This window comes from Brassica rapa, chromosome A09 (assembly GCF_000309985.2).
Source record: "Brassica rapa cultivar Chiifu-401-42 chromosome A09, CAAS_Brap_v3.01, whole genome shotgun sequence".
Classification (NCBI taxonomy): Eukaryota; Viridiplantae; Streptophyta; class Magnoliopsida; order Brassicales; family Brassicaceae; genus Brassica; species Brassica rapa.
Genome location: NC_024803.2, coordinates 2,222,704 through 2,248,765, shown reverse-complemented (window position 1 = coordinate 2,248,765; position 26,062 = coordinate 2,222,704). Strand labels below are relative to the sequence as shown.

Here is a 26,062-nt window from a genome sequence, read left to right as displayed (position 1 = left end):
AGTTAGCGATCGATGCGTCACCGGACATGCGCCCCAATCTGAGTCACACCAACCAGTCAAGGAGAGCGGAGCATCGGCACGACATAGAACCCCTTGTCCAATCGTCCTTTTTAAGTACCGCACAACCTTGAAGGCTGCAAGCCAATGTTCCTCTCTAGGCTTTTGCATGAATTGAGTGAGAATGTGGATAGAATATGCAAGATCTGGTCGAGTAGCTAGAAGGTAAATGAGTCTTCCAGTAAGGCGTCGGTACCGTTCTGGATCATCAAGAAACGGACTGTTTGATTTTGCGAGATTGTGGTTTTGATCCATAGGTGATCCAGCCGGTTTACTTCCAAGCAAGCCACACTCCGTAATGATATCAATCGTATACTTACGTTGACATAGATAGATTCCTTGTGGTCCTCGTGCGACTTCGAGGCCAAGAAAATATTTGAGAGAACCCAAATCCTTCATAAAGAAACATGTTGATAAATATGTTTTGAATGATCGTATTGCATCTGATGAGTCTCCCGAGATAATCAAGTCATCGACATAGACAAGAATGCGCAGTGTGACTTTGTTGCGTGAATACACAAACAGTGAATGGTCTGAGCATGTCTGAGAGAATCCATATTTCACGAGGGCTTCAACTAGTTTAGCAAACCAACACCGGGGTGCTTGTTTTAACCCATAGAGTGACTTTCTGAGACGGCAGACTCGGTTATCGTTTGGAGCTGCGAACCCCAAAGGAATCTTGATATACACTTCATCATGGAGATCTCCATGAAGGAAGGCATTGTGTACGTCCATTTGATGTATCTCATGATTCTTCTTTGCTGCAATATCAAGAAAAATGCGGACCGTCGTCATCTTTGCTACTGGTGAGAACGTCTCTGTGTAGTCGAGACCTTCTTCTTGATTATTTCCCAGAACAACCAGTCGAGATTTATGACGTTCTATTTTTCCATTTGCCAGAAGTTTAATGGTGTAAATCCATTTAGTTCCAAGAGCCTTTTTGCCTGGTGGGAGTTCTTGAAGATCCCACGTATGATTACGTTCAAGTGCATCCATCTCTGTTTTCATAGATGCCCGCCATACATCGTATTTCATTGCCTCCCGAAAATGCTTAGGCTCGATATTGGTTGTTAAAGCCACAAGATAGCTACGATGGGAAGATGAAAACCGATCATAGGAGACAAAATCAGATAGAGGAAAGATCGTACCTGAAGACGGCTGAGGCGCGGATGAAGGAAGAGAAGAAGTGAAGATAGGGATTGTAGTAACCGTATTCACGACATAGTCACGTAGTCGAGAAGAGGGCATTCGTGTGCGCTGACCGCGTCCCATATTGTCTGCAGGTTCTATAACACATGTTGTGTCTGTTGCAGTCGTTGTAGTCAATATCTCTGTTTCATCATCTGGCTGTGTTGTTTCGACTGGTGTCTCAGTATGTAAGGCACTTTGATCATCTTCTGTTTCTAGATTTTCTTCTTGTATGTTTGAGTTCACAAACGGTCCTGTAGCAAGGATCTCCTCAGTCTGTGACGTCGTTTTCTTATCAGAATAAGGGAATATAGTTTCTTGGAATTCAACATCTCTTGATATAAACACCGTTTCTTGCTCCAGGTCAAAGAGTTTCCAGCCTTTAGTACCCGAAGGATAACCGATGAGTATGCACCGTCTGCTTCGTGAGGCGAACTTGTCACCCTTAGTATTTTTATTATGAGCATACGCTAGGCATCCCAACACACGAAGATGAGACATGGTCGGAGGCTGTTCATGGAGAATCTCGTATGGAGTTTTGTTATTGAGCAAAGGTGATGGTGTTCGATTGATGAGATGTCCTGCGGTCAAAACACACTCTCCCCAAAATTCGATTGGCAAGTTTGCTTGAAACCGTAAGGCACGTGCAATGTTGAGGATGTGTCGATGTTTCCTTTCAGCCCGTCCATTCTGTTGCGGTGTATAAACGCACGATGTTTCATGGATGATCCCTTGTTCTTTGAAGAAACGTGTGAGACAAGTGAACTCTGTTCCGTTATCACTTCTCACTGTTTTTACTTTCTTTGAAAATTGTCTTTCGACTAAGAGTAGGAAGTCTTTGAGTTGTTGAGAAACCATCGATTTATCTGGCATCAAATATAACCATACGGCTCTTGATCTGTCATCAAGGATTGTGAGAAAATATCTAGAACCGCAGAAGGCTGTTGTTCGGTAAGGTCCCCAGACATCACAGTGTATTAAATCAAAAACTTCTTTTGCATTATGAGAACTGTCTGGAAAACTAAGTCGAGTTTGTTTGGCTCGAAAACAAATATCACAAGTTTTGATAATATGTTCATTAGAAGATGAACTCTTAATCTCAGGAATCATGCTGGTAATTCGAGAAGATGGATGACCAAGGCGCCTATGCCACAAAACTGAGTCTTCAAGGACATTAGTCTGCAGCGACACGAATGTTTCAATCCCTCGAAACCGGTACAATCCCTCTCCTTCTCTTTCACCCGCTCCAATCAGCGTCCTCGAGGTACGGTCCTGCAATATCATAAGTTTATCAGTGACTTGTCCAACAAGAAAATTATCAGAAACAAGTTGACCGAAGGAGATAAGATTGGTATGAAATCCTTCGACGTAATACACATTCCGAATTTGCAATTTCGGAGTGAGTGTTACGGTTCCTTGTTTTGAAGCTACAGCACCGGACCCTGCTGGTAATAAGACAGGTATGGTCGGAATATCTCTTGTATTTTCCATCAAATCAAGATGTCCCGTCATATGATGAGTTGCGCCTGTATCTAAGATCCAGATACAATCATCACTCATACCCTTTAGACGATCTGTTGTTGCTCCTTTGTTGATTAGTTTCTGCACGATGTTCCATTGGTCATCTGTGATACCGGTTAACCCAAGACGATCTGCCTCAGTGATGGTTATGTTTGCTTGAATCTCTTTTGGAGTTGTGTTCAGAACCGTGGCTGTATTAGCTTTCAGGTTTGCACTACGATCCTGTCCAGACGAGTTGCTGTTTGTAGGTTTCGTATTGCGATTAGTGGTTCTGTTTTTAGAATTTTCCCACCACTCTGGATAACCAATAACGGTAAAACATCCTGCAGCATCATGACCTGTACGACCACAAACCGTACATTGCCGAGTTGGGTCCCTGTTTCCAGGTCTTGTTGTAGTAGGACGTGGAGAATTTGATGGTCTGGTTTGTGAAGCAAAACTCATGACAGCTGGTTCTGGCTTTGTTGTTGATCGAAGAATCTCGTTTTGTGTTATTGTTTGATATACACTATCAAGATCCGGAAGAGGAGAAATTGCACAAATTTGAGAGCGTATGACTCCATGCGTAGACTCGTCAAGTCCGGCAAGAAAGTCATGGACCCTCAGAGTTTCCGTTTCTTTTTCTTTTGCTGTATTCAGGTCGCATTCACACTTGCCGCAACTGCATTGTTTCGAGTTCATACACTCTGCAATGCCGTCCCATAGTTTTGTGAGACGCCCAAAATACTCGTCGATAGACGAGCCATCTTGTTTGCAATTTGCGAGCGCGTTTCTTAGCTGTTGCAAGCGTGCTCCGCTTTTAACCGAATACCGCTTTTTGATGATGTCCCATAGGTCTTTTGCGACTTCACGGGTTGATATTGAAGATCTGATTTTTGGTTCAATGGTTTGTTTTATCCAACCTACAAGAAGATGATTATTTGCAATCCAATCTTCAAGGTAGTTTGAATCGGCTGCCGGTTTAGGAAGACTGCCGTCGAGGAATCCGAATTTCTTCCGTGAGCTTATGGCCATACGGAAGTTGATAGCCCATTCATCATAATTTAACCCATTAAGGAGCGGTTGTGAAATCACAGCTCCAGGATTATCATTAGATGAGAGGTCATATGGTGAGATTCTTTTGTACTTCAGGTCGCCAGTTGCTGGAGTGATCGACATCGTTTGTTTTGTGTGATCGCTGAAGTTGTTTGGATGTTCTTAGTTTCAAGTCGAGAAACAAAGAGTTTTGAATAAGGATGTTGTGTTTGCGATTTTTGCAAAGACAATAGAAATTTTATGTATTTAGTTTTGTTCTTGCTCTGATACCATGACAAATAGTATGTTTGAAATAAAGATCTTATGTTTTATTGATGAAATAGATGAGTATATATACTCAAGAACTTAAACAAGACCAAAGCTTAACGTAAATAGGAAAACCTAATTGTTATCCTTATCAGAAACTTAAATAGAAAACTTATCCTAAGTTATATAGGAGTTATCCTCCAATATTTGAGTACTTGTTTTATGATTATTTTTTGTTACTAAAATGTTAAATTCACTTGTGTTATGATGTTTATTCATAGCAAAGAAAAATCAGGAACAAAGTAAGAAACTGATGAAAAGAGGTACAATAAAACTTACACTCACAAAGTAATTATCAATGTTTAGGACTAAAATAACATTATGTATCTCAATCCATAGATAATGCTGTCGATAAAACTTATTGTTTTAAAAGAAGATAAAACTTATACTTAAGATTTTTATAACAACGAAAATGATATTTGAAAATATATAAACTATGCCAGTCCCATACAAGCAAGAAAGAAACTCATATATTTGAATCAGTTTGTTAATGTCCTGTAACTGTTAAATGTTTAGATGACACATTGATTTTTAATAGTTGAAATTTATCTCCATCAACGGAGAATTTATTATCATTTAATTTTCTTTTTAATTGAAATGTTGGATTTATTAAGATTGCATTTGATCAAGATTGAAATCAAATAGAGCGTGATCATGTTTTTAGGCTACATAGGACACCCATACATGTATAAGAACTAAAATGGAGCTCTTACTCTTAGCATCACAAAATTTGATCTCTCAGCAATACTAAGTTTGGTTTGGTTATGAATCATACTCATGGCATACTAAAAACAAATGAAATGATAAGTCCATGAAACATAATTTAATTTATGGATTACAAATTTCTGAATCGAATATAAATTATTAGTTTCGAAATTTTCTTCCAGTATGTTGGCTCATAAGATCCTTCTTGTTTTTGTTAAATTTACTAGGTAAAATGGCAATAGAGTGATATATATACATATATCAATTTTTTTTTGCAATTTTGATTTAATTTTAAACTGCTGTTATTTTGAAGCAAAAAATAAATATATTTTGCAAAAAATAAATATATAGAGCCAAAATCTGATGAGAAAACACAGTCAGTGGCATCTAGAATAAACCAAATATCACCCCTCTAATCCGAGATTATTAACTCCGCGTGTGGTCACCGTCAATTACTATGGGCTAAAATTAGTGGCTTCTAGAATGCCTTCGACATTGGTGTTTTTAGGCGCTAGTCAGATTCCGTATGGTGTCTGGATATCCAGATCATAATATATATATATATATATATATATATTTATTTATATATAATCTATATTTCGAAACCACTAATTGAATTACACCAAATATGTGGATTTGTTTAAAAAAACAAATTTGGATTTGTTTACAAAACTATTAATTGAATACAACATTAATTTATCAAACAACAAATTATAGTACTCCCAAAATACATTAATTCATTAACATCAAATGGCCTTTTTCAACTTGTAGTTTTTTTTCCTTAATCTCCACATTAATTACAGCAAAACTACAGTTCCCAGTCCACGAGCACATACGAATATCTCTCTATGTTTATTTCGTCTTTGACCACTGGTCTTCTTTAACACTTCGTCTCTCTCTCTCCTCTCTTCATTATATACACACATCACATCTTCTCCACACTCTCATTCTCTCTCCATTTCTTTCTTTTATTTCGTCACTCCAAAACAAAACACTCATAAAGAGTTCTCGAACTCACAAATCAATTGTCAGTTTTTTTTTAAATACAAAACGTTATTATTCCTTTTCTTTATCTCTCTGCTCTGGATCTCTCCTCCATTGCCAATGATCTCGTCCTCTCTCTGAGCCAACTCGTGTCTGACTCGCTTCTCCTTCCTTAATCTCACGCCGCAAAAATGTCAGAGACAACGGCAGATGCAAAGCCGGTTCCTCCGGCTGAAGCCGAGAAGAAGAAAGAACAGAGCTTACCCTTCTTCAAGCTCTTCTCATTCGCTGATAAATTCGATCATCTGTTAATGATCACTGGCTCAATAGGCGCCATTATTCACGGCTCGTCCATGCCTGTCTTCTTCTTGCTTTTCGGTGAAATGGTTAATGGATTCGGCAAGAACCAGATGGATTTACACCAGATGACACATGAAGTCTCCAGAGTAAAAATCAAATCCTCTCATTTCTCTCGTTTTATTTTATGTTTTATTAAAAATTATATTCAAGATCTGATCTGTTGTGTTCTGTCTTAAAATATGCAGTATGCTCTGTACTTTGTCTACTTGGGTCTGGTTGTCTGCGTCTCTTCATACGCAGGTTTGCCTCAAATTTAAAATCCATACTTTATAATCAGTACCTCTAATCCATCTTTTTTTACCAATACCTCTAATCCATTTCTATATTTGTAATTTTAAATAGAAATTTTGCTCTAATACATGTTTCTACAATAGAGCCTAATTATTTTATGTGAAGGGAAAATATATAGTTAGGTTATAACATCTCTAATTGTTAGGTTTCTAAAACAAAAATATTATAATTATTTATTTATGTTTTATTTTTATTTTAAATTAGTTAATTATCTATTTGAATGATAATGTGTTTTTTTAGGGGAGATTTTATGAAATAACCAAAAAAATAAACAAAATAGATTTCTAGAGTGAGAATAGAGAGAGATAGGAAGAGAAAAGACCATTTTGATTACTTATCTAATTTAGGCATTTTGTTTGGCTATAGGGTGCAATTTCTCTTTTTAGTATCCTAAAGTTTTAAAAAACTCATAACTAAAATTTTTTGTTCATTATCTCTCTTAATTTCATTTTTTTATAATAATGCTAAGAATTCTTCTTAATACTACTATTGGAAGTGCTTTTAGAAGAAATCCTAAACCGAAACAGAAATTATATAATAATATAAAATATCATTTTTTTAATTAAATACATTCATTGAATCAAAATACTTCTCTAAATTTTTTATAGTAAAATATATATTTAAATTGAGTTTAAAATGTTCTATGTAAACCCAGAAACAGATATCATATGATAGGGTAAGAAAGAAATTCAATTTTTTTTTTGTAATTGTAAAAAGTGGAAGGTAAGCTGAGTCCACGTGACTACTTGAGTCATGGACTCATTCTTTGTCTATATCGATTATGCCGTCATCAAAATGGAATCTCTTTCACATTTATAACGCTTTGAAAAAACAATCTTTTTATTATTATTATGAAATACAGAGATTGCATGTTGGATGTACTCTGGAGAAAGACAAGTAGCTGCGTTAAGGAAGAAGTATCTTGAAGCTGTCTTGAAACAAGACGTTGGATTCTTCGACACCGATGCAAGAACTGGCGACATTGTCTTCAGTGTCTCCACCGATACTCTTCTCGTCCAAGACGCCATCAGCGAGAAGGTAACAACAACAAAATCTTTGTCCCTTTTACGTTAGCAAACCGTCAGTTATCGTGCACCCCAGGTGGGTGCACGTTAGCAAGCATGAGTTAACGTGCGCTTGATACTATCACCCTGTGTTTTTTTACAGGTTGGGAACTTCATACATTACTTGTCAACGTTTTTGGCGGGGCTTGTGGTTGGGTTTGTGTCAGCATGGAGGTTAGCTTTGTTGAGTGTGGCGGTGATTCCCGGAATCGCATTCGCCGGCGGGTTATACGCTTACACTCTCACCGGCATCACTTCAAAGAGCCGTGAGTCTTACGCAAACGCCGGTGTTATAGCCGAGCAGGTGAAAAAAATCTTTTCTTAATAATGCTTTACACTGTTCTTAGACTTGCTCGTTGTACTTGATCCCTCTAATGATTATGTTTCTCTTCCTTCTCATTCAATCCAACAAGGACTTAAACAGTGGTTTCATGTAATAATTGACCTTTAACTTAAAAATTTTGGAAAATCTTTTAGACAAAAAAGTTTTTATAACAAAATAGCACATAAAGAGAAAAATCTCTAAAATAACACTATTTAAGAGACAAAATGACTAAATTACTTTAAACCCTAAACCCTAAACTCTTACACTAACCTCATTCTCTAAATATTAAAACCTAAACATTAATCGCTAAAATTAAACTTAAATAATTTTATTTTAAGCTTTTAATTAATCTATTTTGAAAGAAGAAAAGCTTGTGTGGTATAATTTGAACAAAAATGTATTTTAGTGCTATTATAGAGTACCTCTCTAATTTTTTTTTGTTCTTGTGAATTTACAGGCAATTGCTCAGGTTCGAACTGTTTACTCTTATGTTGGAGAGAGCAAGGCTCTTAGCTCGTACTCAGAGGCGATTCAGTACACTCTTAAGCTTGGTTATAAAGCTGGGATGGCTAAAGGATTAGGTTTAGGATGTACTTATGGAATAGCTTGCATGTCATGGGCTCTAGTGTTCTGGTACGCTGGTGTTTTCATCAGGAGTGGAACAACAGATGGAGGAAAAGCATTCACTGCTATCTTCTCAGCCATTGTTGGTGGAATGTAAGGAAACAGAACATCAAACTGATGCCCTTTTTTTTGTTATAGACTTTTAACATGTGACTATGTTGTTTCTAGGAGCTTGGGACAATCTTTCTCAAATCTTGGAGCGTTTAGTAAAGGCAAAGCTGCTGGTTACAAGCTGATGGAGATAATTAACCAGAGACCAACTATAGTACAAGACCCCTTGGATGGGAAGTGCTTGGAGCAAGTTCAAGGAAACATTGAGTTTAAAGATGTGACGTTTAGCTATCCTTCGCGTCCTGATGTTATCATCTTCAGAAACTTCTCTATCTTCTTCCCTTCTGGGAAGACCGTAGCTGTGGTTGGTGGTAGTGGCTCTGGGAAGAGTACTGTTGTTTCCCTTATAGAGAGATTCTACGACCCAAACAACGGTAACTTGAGTAACAAGCAACTCTTTTTATCTAGGTTTTTGGCTAGTGTATGGATCTTGATAACTTTTTTTTAATGAGCAGGGGAGATTCTGTTGGATGGTGTTGAGATAAAGACGCTTCAGTTAAAGTTCTTGCGTGAACAGATCGGTCTTGTGAATCAAGAACCTGCTCTCTTCGCCACAACCATTCTTGAGAATATACTCTACGGGAAACCTAATGCAACAATAGATGAAGTTGAAGCTGCTGCGTCTGCTGCCAACGCGCATAGCTTCATCACGTTGCTTCCTAAAGGCTACGACACACAGGTTGGAGAGCGTGGCGTTCAACTCTCAGGTGGACAGAAGCAAAGAATCGCAATCGCTCGGGCGATGTTAAAAGACCCCAAGATTCTGTTACTAGACGAAGCAACGAGCGCTCTTGACGCTAGCTCCGAGAGCATAGTTCAAGAGGCTTTAGACAGAGTCATGGTCGGGAGAACCACAGTGGTCGTCGCTCATCGTCTATGCACCATACGTAACGTTGACTCCATCGCGGTGATACAGCAAGGACAAGTTGTTGAGACCGGAACACACGAAGAGCTCATAGCTAAGTCAGGTGCTTACGCATCGCTCATTAGGTTTCAAGAGATGGTTGGTACTCGTGACTTCTCTAACCCGTCAACACGTCGCACTCGTTCCACACGTTTGAGCCATTCCTTGTCGACCAAGTCACTGAGCTTAAGGTCAGGGAGTTTGAGGAATTTGAGTTACTCTTACAGCACTGGAGCTGATGGTCGGATAGAGATGATATCAAACGCAGAGAGTGATAGAAAGACTCGTCCCCCTCAAAACTACTTTTATAGGCTTCTCAAGCTTAATGCACCTGAATGGCCTTACTCAATCATGGGAGCTGTTGGCTCGGTTCTGTCTGGTTTTATCGGTCCAACCTTTGCTATTGTGATGAGTAATATGATTGAAGTGTTCTACTACACTGACTATGTTTCAATGGAGAGGAAGACAAAAGAGTATGTGTTCATCTACATTGGTGCTGGTATCTATGCTGTGATAGCTTACTTGATCCAGCATTACTTCTTTAGCATCATGGGAGAGAATCTCACAACAAGAGTAAGAAGAATGATGCTCTCAGGTATGTAACAAAATCTTGAAACATTTTTTTTATTGTTGCATTTCTGAATTTTTTTATTTTTTTATAGTTTCATTTTTTATTTTTTTTGTTTGTTTTTTTTATTAGCAATCTTGAGGAATGAGGTTGGTTGGTTTGATGAGGATGAACACAACTCGAGTTTGGTTGCTGCAAGGTTAGCCACTGATGCAGCTGATGTTAAATCAGCAATAGCAGAGAGGATCTCAGTGATTCTGCAGAACATGACTTCACTTCTCACATCTTTCATAGTTGCTTTCATCATTGAGTGGAGAGTCTCACTTCTCATCTTATGCACATTCCCACTTCTAGTCCTTGCTAACTTTGCTCAGGTAACAAAATTCTCAATTCTTTGTTTTGCAACTATATGCACATTAAAACAATCTTTAAGGGTTAAGGTCTTATTGAGTCTGCACATAAAACTTGATTAAGTAAAAGCCAATAAAAGAGTAACTAACTTTTATGTTTTCTAAACTATTGTTTATTTTATATCCAAAAGTTCAAAACTTTATAGAACATGTCAACACATTCACTGCCTTCTGTAGTTGCATTTCCTTTTCCGATAATAATAATCATAAAAGAGTATTCAGTCTTTTTTTTTCTCTTTTTTTTTTAGAATAGTGTGTGACTGATTGTGAGGGTGCAAGATGATGGAGCCCTCACATCAATAAAGTAGACTTTTACATCTGTGAAGAGTATTTATTATATAGTTTCTATTGGTAGTACGGCACATAGATAACAGTGTTCATGAAAATAGCTAAGATTCATCTGTCTTTTTATGTATCTATCTTCTTGCTTTACTTCTGCAAAATATTTCCTGCTTTAAGCTTTCATAGTTACTTCTCTGAACTCTGATCCCACTCTCTTATTATTTAATAATTTTCCCCATAAACCCATTTCTCATATTCACATAAAATCCAAAAACCTTGCAACTTTTCTTTTCACACCAAGAACCAATTATTATTAGGCACTGTGAAAGAAGGGCAGTGATTTATTCAAAAACCACTGTTGTTTTCTTCATTGGTCAAACTGCTTGTCTCAGTTTTTATTTACTTATTCAAGTTGTGTGTGTGTCAGAGTGTCAGTGTTAAACAATCAACCAATGGTCCATGTTTGCTTGTGTTTCTTTGCTTGGTACATTAGGTTGTGACAAGTTTTTGTTTTTACTAGCTGCAAGCTTCAGAACTTTGCTTAAGATATCACCAACATTTTTTCAAAATGTCAATAAGATTCTTCACCCGTGATCTAATGAAAATCTATCAGTAGATTACACACACAAGGACCTAGAGATACAATGTACTTGCACAATAATTGATGGTGTTGACGTTTTGCATGTGTGATTAACTGAATGGTTCTTCATCAGTGTTCTAAAAATCGGTTTAATAGGCGTCTACAAGTCCGTCTAGACCATAAATTGAGTTTAAACGAAACAATTTTCCTTGAATAATTTAAAAAAAAATCAGTTTAGATACTAAAAAGTTGATATAGGTATCCGCCTAATAAATAATCCTCTATAAAACATGTAATCATTGTCTATCGATTTCTTGAACATTGTTTAACATCTTTAATTGTTCTGATCTATATTGCAGCAACTATCTCTGAAGGGTTTTGCTGGAGACACAGCTAAGGCTCATGCAAAGACATCAATGATTGCTGGTGAAGGAGTCAGCAACATTAGAACAGTAGCAGCCTTCAATGCACAAAGCAAGATCCTCTCCTTGTTCAGCCACGAGCTCCGTGTCCCACAGAAAAGAAGCTTCTACAGAAGTCAAACCTCAGGTTTCCTCTTTGGCCTCTCCCAGCTTGCCCTCTACGGTTCCGAGGCTCTAATCCTCTGGTACGGTGCCCACCTTGTGAGCCAAGGCAAGTCAACCTTCTCCAAAGTGATCAAAGTCTTTGTGGTTTTGGTCATTACAGCAAACTCTGTTGCTGAAACTGTAAGTCTTGCTCCTGAGATCATCCGGGGAGGTGAGGCCGTTGGTTCGGTTTTCTCGGTTTTGGATAGGCAGACAAGGATTGATCCGGACGATGCTGATGCTGATCCGGTCGAGACAATACGTGGAGACATTAAGTTTAGACATGTGGACTTCGCTTATCCTTCAAGACCGGATGTTATGGTGTTCACAGACTTTAACCTTAGGATACGAGCTGGACATAGCCAAGCTCTTGTGGGGGCAAGCGGCTCAGGGAAGAGTTCTGTGATCGCTATGATCGAACGGTTCTACGACCCGCTTGCTGGTAAAGTCATGATTGATGGTAAAGACATACGCAGGCTAAACCTAAAGTCTCTGAGGCTGAAGATAGGTCTTGTTCAACAAGAACCAGCTCTTTTCGCGGCAACCATCTTCGACAACATCGCATATGGTAAAGATGGTGCGACTGAGTCAGAGGTTATCGAGGCGGCTAGAGCTGCAAACGCTCACGGTTTCATCAGTGGTTTGCCTGAAGGATACAAGACTCCTGTTGGTGAGAGAGGAGTACAGTTATCAGGTGGACAGAAACAGAGGATTGCTATAGCTAGAGCAGTGCTCAAGAACCCTAGTGTGTTGCTTCTTGACGAAGCAACAAGCGCTTTAGATGCTGAATCTGAATGTGTGCTTCAGGAAGCTTTAGAGAGGCTCATGAGAGGTAGGACTACGGTGGTGGTTGCTCACAGGTTGTCTACCATAAGAGGAGTTGATTGCATTGGTGTGATTCAAGATGGGAGGATTGTGGAGCAAGGCAGGCATTCTGAGCTTGTAAGCCGACCAGAGGGAGCTTATTCAAGGCTGTTACAGCTTCAAACTCATAGGATTTGAAGCTTGATGGATTAAGAACAAAAAGTGAAAATTTATGTAATTTATTTATCAGAACTTTAATTTGGGAAGATTATATGGACTATAATGATAATATGAACAGGTGTAGATAATGAAGCTTTTGGTTGTTTATGAAGGTTCTTTAAGGTTCCTCTTTTATTTTATTTTATGTTATATTATTTTATTTTATTTTTGGCAGAAGCTTTTTTTTTTTTTTTTGTCAACTGGCAGAAGCTTATATATGCTTATGTGCCCTTTATATATGCTTATGTGGCCCTTTATATATATGCTTATGTGCCCTCTCTGGGATTTGAGAATCAACTATATTTTCGTTTTGATTTTGGTTTATCAATATTTGGCAAAAACGCTTAGTTCATAGTAGAATTGGTAGGACATTAGTGGTTTGAATTTGATCAGGCATAGTTTGATCCGGTCAAGTGGTCTTAGAGTGAGTCCACGATTAACATATCATATATGTACAAATATACGATTGCATTATTTTCTAAGCTTATCAATGTTTAATACTCAAACTGAAAGTGAACTAGAGGGCTCAAGAACACGCAAGCTTTGAAAAGGTTATTGTAGATTTATCTTCCAATAGTTGTGGTGATGAAAATGTTAGGATCTAATCACTCATTTCCTTTTTCATTATTCCTGTCTGGTGTGTGTGGATATTAAGCTCAAAATTATATGAAAATGAAACAAACCAAAGAAACCACTTTCTTATTGTAATTATAATTTTTATCTCTTCAATATGATTAGTCTACATGTTGGATCTCTCTGCTTTTATTTGCTTTGCATGTGGTTTTTTAAAACCCTCTTTTAAGATAAAAACCACTTTCTTATTGAAATAGTATTTATTTCCTAATTATTTTGGCAGTAATATGTATGAATGTTCGAATTTGGATGATGACGCATGGATAACAATAACACAGACTATTTTATTGATTTATCATAGTCCAGATATTTGGATTTTCTAAGTTTATGTGTTGTTAATCTTTTTTTGTAACTTTATGTGTTGTTAATTGCAGTTAAAATTTTTTTTTATCAAATTTCAGCACAAATGTGAAATGATTAACTAGAAAATATACATATAGCTTTTACATATAGATCACATAAAACTAAAAGCATCTCATGCGAAAGTAATGAACACCTCATGAAAAGCTGAATCGAGTTATGAATTTTATGGAAAGTGTTACTGTGTTAGTGTTATCATTACAACCTCAAAATAATTTCGAATAGTATACCACTTTGTTTTTTTATCAACTAATAGTATACCACTTTTAAATAAAGAAAAATATTGAATATGAAGCAGCATTGGAACGCGTAGAATGTCCCCACTTTGCTGACTGAGACACCTCAGGTGTCCCGTACCAGTAGGGTGTTCACTTTACAGTAGTATGTGCGTATTTTCAGTTTGTAAATGTCGTATATACAAAAGCATATTCTTAAAGACAGCTATAACGAAATGTGAGATATAACGAAATGTGAAGTGTTATGCTCCCAAATTGAAAGTTTAATTTAGCCAATACTAATGTATAAAAGGTTTGAACTAATCCCTTTATTGTTAACTGATTTTAAAATTTTTTTATTCAGAATATCGTTTGTTGATTCGAATAGAATGGTTCAAAAATGGTTGATTATTGGTTGTGAATGGGCATATTAAGATCTTACATTAGAGTTTAAAGAAATTAATACCAATATATGAAAAAAAATGAGTTAATCCACTTATTACTTATTGTCAATCAATTTTATATTTGAAAGTTCATAAAACTTTTACGTGAAAAAATTAAATATCAATTCAGACTTAATTTGGATCTTGTTAAACTATCAAACAATTAACCAATAAAAATCTATTTTAACAAGAAGAAAAAGAAGCGACATGTTTTTTTTTATAACCGTGACATGTCTACATCCAAAGACAAATCACTATAAAATCCGCATGATCCGTGTTTTTTTACCGCTTAAAACGTTTTGAGTGATCAAAAAGAATTGAACCCATGTCGGTACTCATAGCTGTGAGTTCTTTACCATTAAGCATATACGAGTTACATATACCATATAATATCAAATATGTAACCGAAATTTTAAACTTTATGCTTATAATCTCTTTTGATAATTGATTTTTTTTGGAACGCTCTTTTGATAAGATTAGTTTCCGATTATACCTCCTAAAACGTAAATTTTCTATTTTCAGCATAATTTCGAATCAAACTAATCTAACGCCATGAATACAAGATTTTTAGAATTTTAGTTCGGTGTATTGAACGTACTGCATTTTCTTTACCAAACTTAATTCATTTTACATAATTCGACAATTATCTCAAGTCATCAACCCCGTGCCACTACGCATGCGACCAAATCCACTTAACAAAAAGACCAAGAGGAAACATTTGATGTGATATATCAACACATTTCTTCTATAGTTTTCGCTTCGATTAAAATGGATCCTCTCCTCTTGGGGTAGAAAAATAGAAAAGTTGAGCGTATTTAATGATTTTCCTTGCATAAAAAGACAATGCCACAAGATTATAAATCTCATAAAACAATTATATGCATTTATCTTATAATTAGTAGTATAATATAAAATAGAGTAATAGATCTAAATGTACATCATGTAGGGAAACCTAAACCGATATAGGTCTTACTAGTGGGCCTTATATGGGCATTTACTTTCTGGGAAAGCTAAGATATGCTGGAGCACAAATGAAACAGATATCCATAACAAAAAATATTACACCAAACCGAGGTTTAGGAATTTTGGTTCTGCTTCTGTCGGATAGGCGGGATTGATAAATGAAATGGACTTGGTTCTCAGTTAACAGGTAACTTAACCCTTAATATAAATTCGCCATTTCTTCTTTCAACGATGTCATCGTCATCGAGATGCTGTCGTTTTCACCGTCGAACCTTCTCAACCGAACTTCTCCTTCTGATTTTCTTTGTCGCCATGTCAAGTCATTGTCGTTTCCCTTGTCATAAGAGCATCTCCAATCATAAGTTCAAAAGTTCTCTTTGTTTATTGATTTAGTTATTTACGAAAAGTCGAATTGTTATTGCATAATTAAAATATTAATTTTTCATTTTTTTAAGAAACTCTAACGAGGTTCAGTCGATAATTTTACTCTGATACTCTAAGAATAACAGTCTTCATCGACGAGAAAACTCCCAAAACAACTAGACCCATAATAAGTTTTTAATCCCCTTTCTCGTTTCTCTTATGCGTGACAATATTTGCAACGCTTTGTCCATCTTTTCCTTGTATCTACAACGTTTTTTCTTTAGGCCGTATGGGTCTTCCATGACCGGAACATTAATATTTCAAATACTCCGAATATATTTGTTTACTAACCACATGATCACTACATAATTATTCTCTATGCATTGGCTTCATTCACATAATATCATTGTAAATTATTTTTCATCTATCTTTTCCAATATTCCACCTTAAACATAGTTAAAAAAAAGTTCTCTCTGTATAATAATCGAAAAGTAAGTACGTTTTTGTGATATAAATACTTTTTAGACCTTTTAACATTCACCACCGTATAGTATAAGTTAGTTACTATGTTACAATGTTATGGTAATTTATGGATTCAACGTCCATATTGCTATCGTGATACTTCACCGCCTACTTGCAATAGTATCGGTAATATTAATAAAACTCGGTTACGTGATATCATAAAGTTGTTAGTACAATTCAACGTTTGTAAAATGAAGTTGGTGTAAGGAGTTAAAGCAATTATATATTGGTAAATTGACCAATCGGTTTGTGAGTAAAGCTATAGGTAGGTGAGTGTGCTTAAACATCATTAAGTATTCTGTCGGCCTATAATATCATTTCTTATACAGTATATTTCTATTTAAAACTTATAAGAAAAATAACTTATAAGAAAGTCAAGACGTATTGATGACTCGTCTAAATCACTATTATAGCATGCTGTTTATTATAATTACGAATTTTAGCAAAATCGTAAGCTTAAACTACGACGTTGATTCCGCAACGTAAACCTAACTATACCAGAAATTTCAACTATTTAAATGAGAATACTGTATATAGCTGCATACGAAAATTCAATTATTGCATATGGCTGCCTTTTCTCATCATTTCTTCATTAACTTATACTAGATCCTCTGTCCGCGCTACGCGCGGAATATAAATTTTAAATATATTATTCATAATTATTATTAATATGTGAATATTTTTACTTTGTATTTAATTTAATTTTAATGTTTAATAGTATCTTTAGCAGTTTTCTATTATTTTTTCTACGTTTTTGTTTTCTATAAATTTAGAAATTTTAAAAAATTTGATATATGTACCACTTAGCTTTGGTCATATGATATGTCGATATTTTATGAACACACTGAAGATGGTATTGAAATCAGCTTATCTTTTATGTCATGGAGGAGCGAATACAAAAAGAAATTTGATATGGAACATATAGCCATTTTCATGTAACTAATATTTGATTTAAGTGTATTTATATATAAATTTAGCGCTAACTATAATGGAAACAAAAAGAAGCCACACCCCCTTTTGCAGGTGAAAACTAATTTTTATTCATTATTTTCGATTGGTTTTAAAATATGTAGTAGATGGTAAATTAAATTGGATTTTGTGTGTGTCTTTGTTGTAATACTGGTTTGCAATGTATTATTATTTGTAATCATTTTATTCTTATGTGTCAGATATTCGTGTATCCTTTTCGTTTTAAATGTTTATCTTTTGGTGAATAAAGAACATACACTTATTTATAAAGAGGATATATATATTTTAACAAAGAGTATTATTTTTATTTGAATAATATATGTTTCTGGTTGCAAGAATACTATAACATATTTATGTATATGAGAAAATGCATTTTTGAAATCAATAAATGTAACATTTTATTTTCTTCTAAAGTTAATGTCCATGTACAGTTATGTATTGTATTTAAATATGATATTTATATTTCTGAAGTTCATATTCTTCTAAACCACCGGATACAACTTATTGTTTGTAGAATTTTGCTCCTAATATAAAAGTGTAGTAATTTTTTTGATTTCTCATTTTTAAATGTGTTGTAATTGATAGTTTTTTTTAATGTAATGTAATTGATAGTAGGATTTCATTTGCTGTGAACATACATTTATATATTGTTGGATTAACGCTTCTAAACAGCCGGTTAATTGTTTCTTAGCATATTGATTTCTCATGTATCACATAAGAATATTTGTCAAGCTCTCTTTTTCGACTGCTTGTTTTATGTGTTTATAGTTCAGCTTTTTGTGGATACATGTCGTTGTTTAATGTTTCACTTGTATATTAACGTTACTTTTGTTGTTATTGTATGTAATTATTTTGTGGGAATGATTGATACAACAATGATTAATATGTGATTATATGATTTTTGTGTTAATTATTGGTGTTAACTTTTGGAGTATATTTATTGTAGTTTATTATTTTGTTGCTGTCATTAATTGTTGCCTAAATTCTTTATTTGAACCAATTTTAAATGTTTTTTTTTCTAACTTTTGGTTCATCTTAGTTTCAAAAAAAAAACTTTTGGTTCATCTTATTTATTTCTTTTTGTGTTTTGGCCATAATATTTATTTTGTATGTATGGTTCCATTTTTTATTTTTTTTTAATTCATTTGTTATCTTTTTCATTTCAGCCTCGTCTATGTAAAGACAGTTTCCAGGTCTAGCTCTAGTATTTGTTTTAGTTTTTGGTATTTTTGGAAAAAAATGTTAAGGTAGTTATTTATATTTATTTCTGAGTTTGAAAGATTCTCTGTTGATTCCAATACCATGGCGTTAAATTTAAGCCGATTGTCTTCATGGTCATTGCCGGAACATTGATTAGACCTTGATTTTGTTGTAATATTAAATTCAATTTTTTTCAATTTATGTAAGAGAAGAAAACAGAACTGCTTGCCTAAACCATTCAAGCAATTAGTCCAACTTCTGTGTCTAATATATATAATTAGTCATGTTTAAGACCAAACAACAAAAACGATTATAAAGTAGAGCACATTTGAATATGGTTGAATGTGACTATACTTTTTGAAAACTAAATAAATATACATTTTTAAATCTGAAAACTAAAACAAAGTTTTATCTAAACAAAATGAAAATCAATACTATGAAATTTTTGTTACTTTGAATCAAATTTATCGTCAATCTAGAAATATGGTCAGAGAGTTTAATGACTTTCTCAAAACTTTTCATGGCTTCCTTTTCTATGGATACTGCTCAAATCCAAACCTTCTTCAACAAACAGAGCATAGAGCTCTTGTCTCCCAACAGTGAGTGCAGCTGACACTGGGATCAGCGAAGACAAAAAATAAACCATGAGCACATCCAGTGGCTCGATCCTTCATGAGCATCACTTCTAAACCTCACCGAAACTCTGAAATGTACTCTCGATCTTCAGTGCGTCTTCCAAGAGAGATGACCGATGAACAGCTTACATGATTCAATTTTCATTCTGCAACAGAATTTGTTCCCGAGTTATACATCTAGTAAACATCTCGATCTGACTGAAAAAATCATATATGTCTAAAAAAAATATAAAACTCAGAATCATCTACTGGAAAAATCTGATTGAAATAATTGAATCGAACAAAACTTTACGATCAGATCGAGATCAGCTTTACTAAGAGGGCCGAGACCAAAATCCGACCCGACGCTCTCAAAGACGATGTGGAATTTGCCGGTGTTGCGGTCCTAGAATTTTCCGGAGAAGTGGAGCTAGCAATCGTAGTTTCAGTTATATTAAAACTGCGTAATTGGTCACCTGCGGTCCATGTTCGAAACTACGCTAGGAGTGAGTCGGGCTGTTGGTTGGTGTCTAGCGAGTTAACGAAAAATCGGAGATTAAGCTGGAGTACGTGGGGATTAGTTTTCAGTGGTTTTCTTAATTTATGTATAACTATAATCTATTAAACATTTTTCTGCGTTTCTTTTGAAAGACGACGTGGTCCAGTGGCAAAAGACGATTTTATGACGGAGGATGTCACGGGTTCGAAACGCAGATCCTTTCTTTTTGTTTTAGATTTTTTTTTTAATTAATGGCAAACTCGTAATTAAATCGTCTTCTTCCTTTTAGGGCTTTCACTTCTACTACGAAATTTGCATGGCCGCCTCGAACTTTTTTAACATAAAACATCATTTTCTTGCAATTTTCTTATCAATTTTTGCATAAAAACTGTAGATTTGCGACGTAACATCAAATTCCAAGCGTTTAAAATTCAAAAGCCTGGACTTTTTTGATGAATCCGATTTTTTGTCCGATTTTGATGAAATCGCGGCGGTTCTTCACCGCCGAGCGTTGCAAGGCCATGTACTCGGCTGGGTTGCCGCGTTTTCGAACATGGCCTGCGGTTGATGAACTATACTATTCGTCGGTTGAGTATTCCCGAGTCAATGTGAATTTTGAACTGGAAAATTGTATTTAGAACTGAAGCGGAGATGATGAAATCGACTCAAACAGACGAATCAATCTATTATTAGTGACTTTATAGGTTGAATCAATATATAATTATGAGTGCTGGAGGAAGGTTTGTGAGATAACACAGTCTTCTCAAAAAACGTTTTTGCAAGAGGAAAAAAGATGAGAAGATCAATCGAAATAGGCCCGAAGCTTTTTGAGAAGTTTGATGGTGACGTGACCAAACAATGCTCTCTGATTGGTTGAATTTAATAAATGACGTGGACAGCTTTAGAGTGGAGTATATCGGGCTTTTAGTATAGTAGTATAGTATTTTAATCATACTCTTTAGTCATGTGAATTAAACATGCAATTTATGTGTATAGTGTCTAATTGTGCTATATACATTAGCAAAATTCTTCACGTATGATTATTATTTTTTATTAGGTATGAATATACTAAAATATAATATTCAGATTCTAAATATCACAATAAATATTTGATAAAATTTTATTTTAATATAAATATGATTTGTTAAACAATATATAATGATTTTTTTTATTAATATTGACTAATATTTTTTTACTGAGATATGAATAATCATCTAGTAATTTTAAAATGATAAAAAATCTAAATAATTGACATGATCAATAATTGTGAATAAATAAGATAATAAAGACTGCATTCTTTAGACGCGTTTCTAACATGACATGTAACTTTGCATATTAATCAGTAATACAGTTAATTTATAATTCTAGAAATCAAATCTAACCTGTAAGTTTGAAAGCCAAATAGTTCGAATTCGAATACTTAAATATATGACCTACAATAGTTATTCAATGATTCTTATTCTTTGAAATATCATTTTTATTTTCACCCTATAAATTTAGGTAAAATATTTTTTTACCAAAATTGAGAATGTCATTATTTTAAAATTTACTTTGGTTTAAACTTTTTTATTTGTATGGAAAATTAGTGATAGTCTGCTTACTTTATTTTTCCAGTGAAATGGAGTATACTGCTTCTATTGCTTGTCGCTATAGCTTTAGTAACAAAAGACTATACCAATAGGATTTAGTCCTCATCACTCCATACTCTATATACAGGGTGATTCTCAAATTTTGGGGATCACAGACAATTAGTAAAATAAATTTACTAAACAAATTGAAAACTCTATGTTTATGTATTTTAAGTTTAAAATTTTATGAGGTATATACTCTACGTCCAAAACGGTTCTGTCCATGTGACTATTCAGTGGAGGAGCTTGTTTAAATTTGATCTGTTTTCACCTTAAAACTTTGATATTCTACCATTCTTTGATAGATAAACCCGAAAGCGAAAACCATAAAAATCACTAAAACTAATCTTCTATGGTCTAATATTTCTTCAAGTCAATATAATATTTTAAATAGTGATGCTTCAATGAGCAAAATTATATCTCAATCGATTAACCTAATCCATCGACTCGACTAAAACTAAAACATGCTTGAGAACATCATAGTTTTTTTTTTGCTAAAATGTTAACATCATAGTTGACAAAGGGTTTGCATATTATAAAGTAGGTTTGCATATAATAGAGTTCAAACGTCACACTAAGTGAAAAGAACATTTATTGATCATTTGGCTAATCAGGTTGATTCAGCAGACACTAATCAATGCAAATTTAACTGATAAATTTCCTGAAAGAGTTCAATGTTAACATGAGAAATTGTAACGTTAGTAAGACTTAACGTAAATAACATGAAAGGTTTGTTATAACTTATACCATTCACTGAGGTCACAAAAGAAGAAAACAAATAGGTAAAAATATGTTAACATGAAAGGTATGCTATAACTTCTTAAATTATTAGTATCTTATATGAAATTTAATATATTTTTGTTGAATATAATTAGTTTTTTTTATGAAAGAATATAATTAGTTTCTTATTTGGAAATGGGGGAACAATTATTTTTTTATTACAACTTGATAAGTAATGGTCAAGTAAATATTCATCTGAACTTTACTCCGTAACCGTAAATAATAAAAACTATATAATCTCACCATATATAGAAACACAACATGCATGTCATTTGGTCTCTTATTGTTATTGCTCACTTGTGACGTTGCTATTTGTTGTGCAAGTCGAAAACATAATATCTACTACACTATACTCATGAGGAAAATGATTCAAGAAAAGCGAATAACAGTATAAGGTTCAGACTACACTCAAAAACTCATCGAGAAGAAGTTAAACACACACAGTTCATGAATCATAAAGTAGAACAGAACATAAGAGTTATTTTAACCAAACAACCTATAAGTACTTATGACATCAAAATCATATTCAAAAGCTTGAAGCTTTTTTTAAGACTTTAGTTGCTCCTTTCCCTTGTAGAGAGTTGAAATTGAAACATCAGAAACCTTGACAACCTTGTACCTAACTCCAGGAATATCTCCCACAACATGACCCTCAGAAATAAAGAACTCGTCTTGCAGACATTAACAAAAGATGATTCAACATTTCACAAAACTAATCCACGTTTAGTAAATTGGTCACAGCATAACCTTCTTTCCGTTCTTGATAAGTTGTACTCTAGCACACTTACGGATGACAGAGTTAGGCTGCTTAACCTCGATTCCGTTGCATATTCGAACACTAAGACTCACGCATCAACACCACTGTCCACACTAAAATTAAGCAGATAAAGAAGCAAATTCATATAGCTCTTACGTTTTCTGATGGACGATTCCTTTTGCATGAGAAGGACCCAACAAAAAGCTTTTTCCTTTCATTTCCTATGGTCAATAGAAACGGAACAAAGAAAATAATCGTCTACCTGCCTGAACCCATCTTTGTATCTCTGTCCATCTAACACTCGTTGTGCCTACAAAATCACACATGAGATTAAATGTCACATCTAAGCACAAATACAAAATCTCAAATCTTATCCATATATGATGAAGTTTATAAGTGAATTATACCTCACACAAAAGCATATCTTCTTCAGAAAACCAACATCTTCACTTGAAATCTGAGTTTAAATATGTATATCATCTGTTAACAGAAGATCCATAACTGGATTTAAGAAAAAACTCTTTGTAGTTCTAACACAACGCATAAATATTTTGATTACGGAAACAGGTTAGCATAATCATTTATATCAGTATGATTCAAACTGATTGACCCACCTTCTTCACAATCTCTCCGTCACGGGAATTGATTTTTTTACCGGAGATTCTCGGAGGGTTGAAAACGGTGATAGCTGTAACCTGGTAAGAACCTGGATGATGATGATTCAATGGTGAAGTAGCTTCGACGGCGGCTGAGAACCTGGATGATGATGATTCAATGGTGAAGTAGCTTCGACGGCGGTTGTGCTTAGAATTCTGGTGGATTGTATGGCCATAGATGTAGCTTCTTCAGAATAGGTTTTGATTTAGATTAAGACATATATTTATATAAGAAAGGATCAAGGGAGGTGAAAAGAAACATTCAAGGATTGTTTTAAGAACATTATTGATTAATGATTGAGAAGGTTATGCAAAAACAAATCAAATCGCAGAAGACGAAGTGGAAGAGTCAAGAGACTCGAAGCTTGAAACAACAATACATGTTTCTCTGTTTTTTCTCTTCATGGGCTGGGTGGGGTGGGCCACACTGATAATTTTCATAAACCCACACGAAAGTTCAATCTATATCAGCAATGGTGATATGGCAAAATTAAACTTTCTCATTGGTTGATTAAATTTGCCTACGTGGATAGTTTAGATGTTGATCTTATTCAACTTTTAGTATTGTATTGATTTTGAAAATTCTTATTTTGTTACATTATGTTTGAATGGACCAAAGTTGATAGGAAAAATCTAAAGAGATCGTTGGACATAAAAACACTGTGGAGCCTAAGCGGCCTAACATTTAGTACGCGAAACCCACATGGACTAACATGTTACATCTCCCTGCAACTAATTATATATGTATATTACATATATATATACAATTATACACGCACAATGTCTACATTTATCTGCATTATTTTACAAAAGAATGGAGTGAGTTTTACAAAATATTTATTAGGAAGAAGAGGTGGAATATTCAACACATATTTGCCTGCCTCAACCAAATCCAAAGCTATAGAAATAATTGCGAAATACTATTTTAAGAAACAAATTCAAGTTTGAAGGAAAAGAGCCAAATCAGTCTTAACATATTTTCTATGTAGTTAAAGGTTATAATCGCAATATATACCATCTGAAAATCATTTACCCTGCTCAAAAATAAGTAGAATATAGTTATATTGCTTATCTTTAATCAATATAAAATGTGTTTGATAAGTTCATTAAAATAAGTTCATTAAAATAGAGAATGAAACAACCATACTAGTCCAATTAACCATTGTGATGTGAAACGTAGCCAAGCAATGCTTTAACAATCATACTTTGGTGTCCCCATGAAGGACCATAAATAAATAAATAATTAGTATGAAAATGTTGCTTGACATGTTTCTCTCATCAAGCCATGTCATAATCTATTTTAAATGTGAAAAATAGGAAATTTTGAAATTAAAAAGATGGCTTAAGATGTTCATTATCCCTTCTATTATTTCAAATAAGTAAATTTTATTTATTTGTTTTCTTTTTAGCTTATGTAGCATAAGTTCTAAAATGTCCATTTGTAAATTTTAAACTAGAAGGTAAACTATAATCTATTAATAAGTCCGAACTTCTCCCTAACTTAAACTTTGTAACAGTAATTTTGGAAGGTATGTTGCGTTGGGAATGTGAATCACAACACCATTGATTTTGGAGAAGAAAACATGGTTAAGTTGACTAAAATTTATAATCAATGGGAATTAATTAGTCATTTTCCCTAATTTGTTGATACTTTTGTATGTTATGTAAATAATGCACACACAAAGGACGTAATTAAGTACATTTTGTCCCCGTGGTAATCATGATTAAGAATCTAATTAAGGAGGCATAATCCGAGATCTTAAGCAACCACATGGGACATGCATGCCGTTTAGCATCAAGTGTACAAAATCTCAAGTTTCCGAAACAGAGGAGTTAAATTAGGAAGAAGACGAACTTATCATGACTACTTTTTTTTGAGTAATCAGTTTCAAGGTCGAAGGAAGTCCACGCTTGATCCTTTTTCGATGTAATGCTTCAGTAATTAGATTCAGCGAACATACACAAATGATCTATATTCTTCTTTTTTTTAAAGATGATCAGCTATGAACTTTCTAGATTATTCACTAGCTCTAGTTCTTAATACTAACACAATGTGAAAATTTAGTAAATAGTAATGGAAATGAATATAGAAAGTCAATGTCATCACATGGTATTGCCTTTTAGCGACATGCACATAAAGGGCCACATTGTTAGCTCAACATGGAACACTTCTCTTAAATCCCACTTCAACTTCAATAGCAGCTTTGGGAACACACAGCTTTTTCATATCTTTCTCTATTTAAAATCAAAACTCTCCTCCGTTATTCAACATATATATGTATATATATAATAACCTCAATTATCAATATTTTTACTAGTTTTTTGTTTTCAAACAAATGATATTTAAAATTGACAGTGATAATTTACTGTAACTTAGCTATGGCTTTCTGTTAGAGATAACTAAACATGTTGCAATCTGGATAATACAAGTAATTAGTGATATTTTCATAGATAAATGTCTATCAGAAAAACACTCATATATTTTGTAAGAGATAAATATGTCACTATTATACCACTATAAGCATAAACTATTGCATGGTACAAGTTAGCAAGAAA

General features: G+C 34.3%; 1 protein-coding gene and 1 long non-coding RNA gene across 5 annotated transcripts; one reads left to right on the top strand and one right to left on the bottom strand.

Moving 5' to 3' along the window:
* The first annotated feature begins 5,746 nt into the window (after positions 1–5,746).
* On the top strand, positions 5,747–13,044 carry LOC103837035 (ABC transporter B family member 19). Its single transcript, XM_009113362.3, has 9 exons — positions 5,747–6,242; positions 6,342–6,396; positions 7,310–7,485; positions 7,615–7,815; positions 8,294–8,553; positions 8,629–8,945; positions 9,027–10,070; positions 10,176–10,417; positions 11,675–13,044. Exons 1-9 carry the CDS (start codon positions 5,988–5,990, stop codon positions 12,881–12,883), a joined length of 3,759 nt encoding a protein of 1,252 aa, XP_009111610.1. The 5' UTR covers positions 5,747–5,987; the 3' UTR covers positions 12,884–13,044.
* Positions 13,045–17,154: 4,110 nt separating this feature from the next.
* On the bottom strand, positions 17,155–25,929 carry LOC117127974. Of its 4 annotated transcripts, none has more exons than XR_004451019.1 (4): positions 23,607–25,929; positions 23,465–23,556; positions 23,258–23,330; positions 17,155–23,160 (listed from the first exon to the last, which is right to left on the bottom strand). It is a non-coding gene; the product is annotated as an uncharacterized LOC117127974 (long non-coding RNA). The 4 variants fall into 4 exon arrangements; XR_004451020.1 differs by having other exon boundaries at positions 23,258–23,307; XR_004451017.1 differs by having other exon boundaries at positions 23,465–25,929.
* Between the last annotated feature and the right edge of the window lie 133 nt (positions 25,930–26,062).

Bases quoted from the DNA above. Each gene is read 5' to 3' on its own strand.
- LOC103837035 (XM_009113362.3), top strand. From the start codon at position 5,988: ATGTCAGAGACAACGGCAGATGCAAAGCCGGTTCCTCCGGCTGAAGCC. The intron at 7,816-8,293 runs GTGAAAAAAATC...GTGAATTTACAG, and splicing joins CCGGTGTTATAGCCGAGCAG to GCAATTGCTCAGGTTCGAAC. The intron at 10,418-11,674 runs GTAACAAAATTC...TCTATATTGCAG, and splicing joins TCCTTGCTAACTTTGCTCAG to CAACTATCTCTGAAGGGTTT.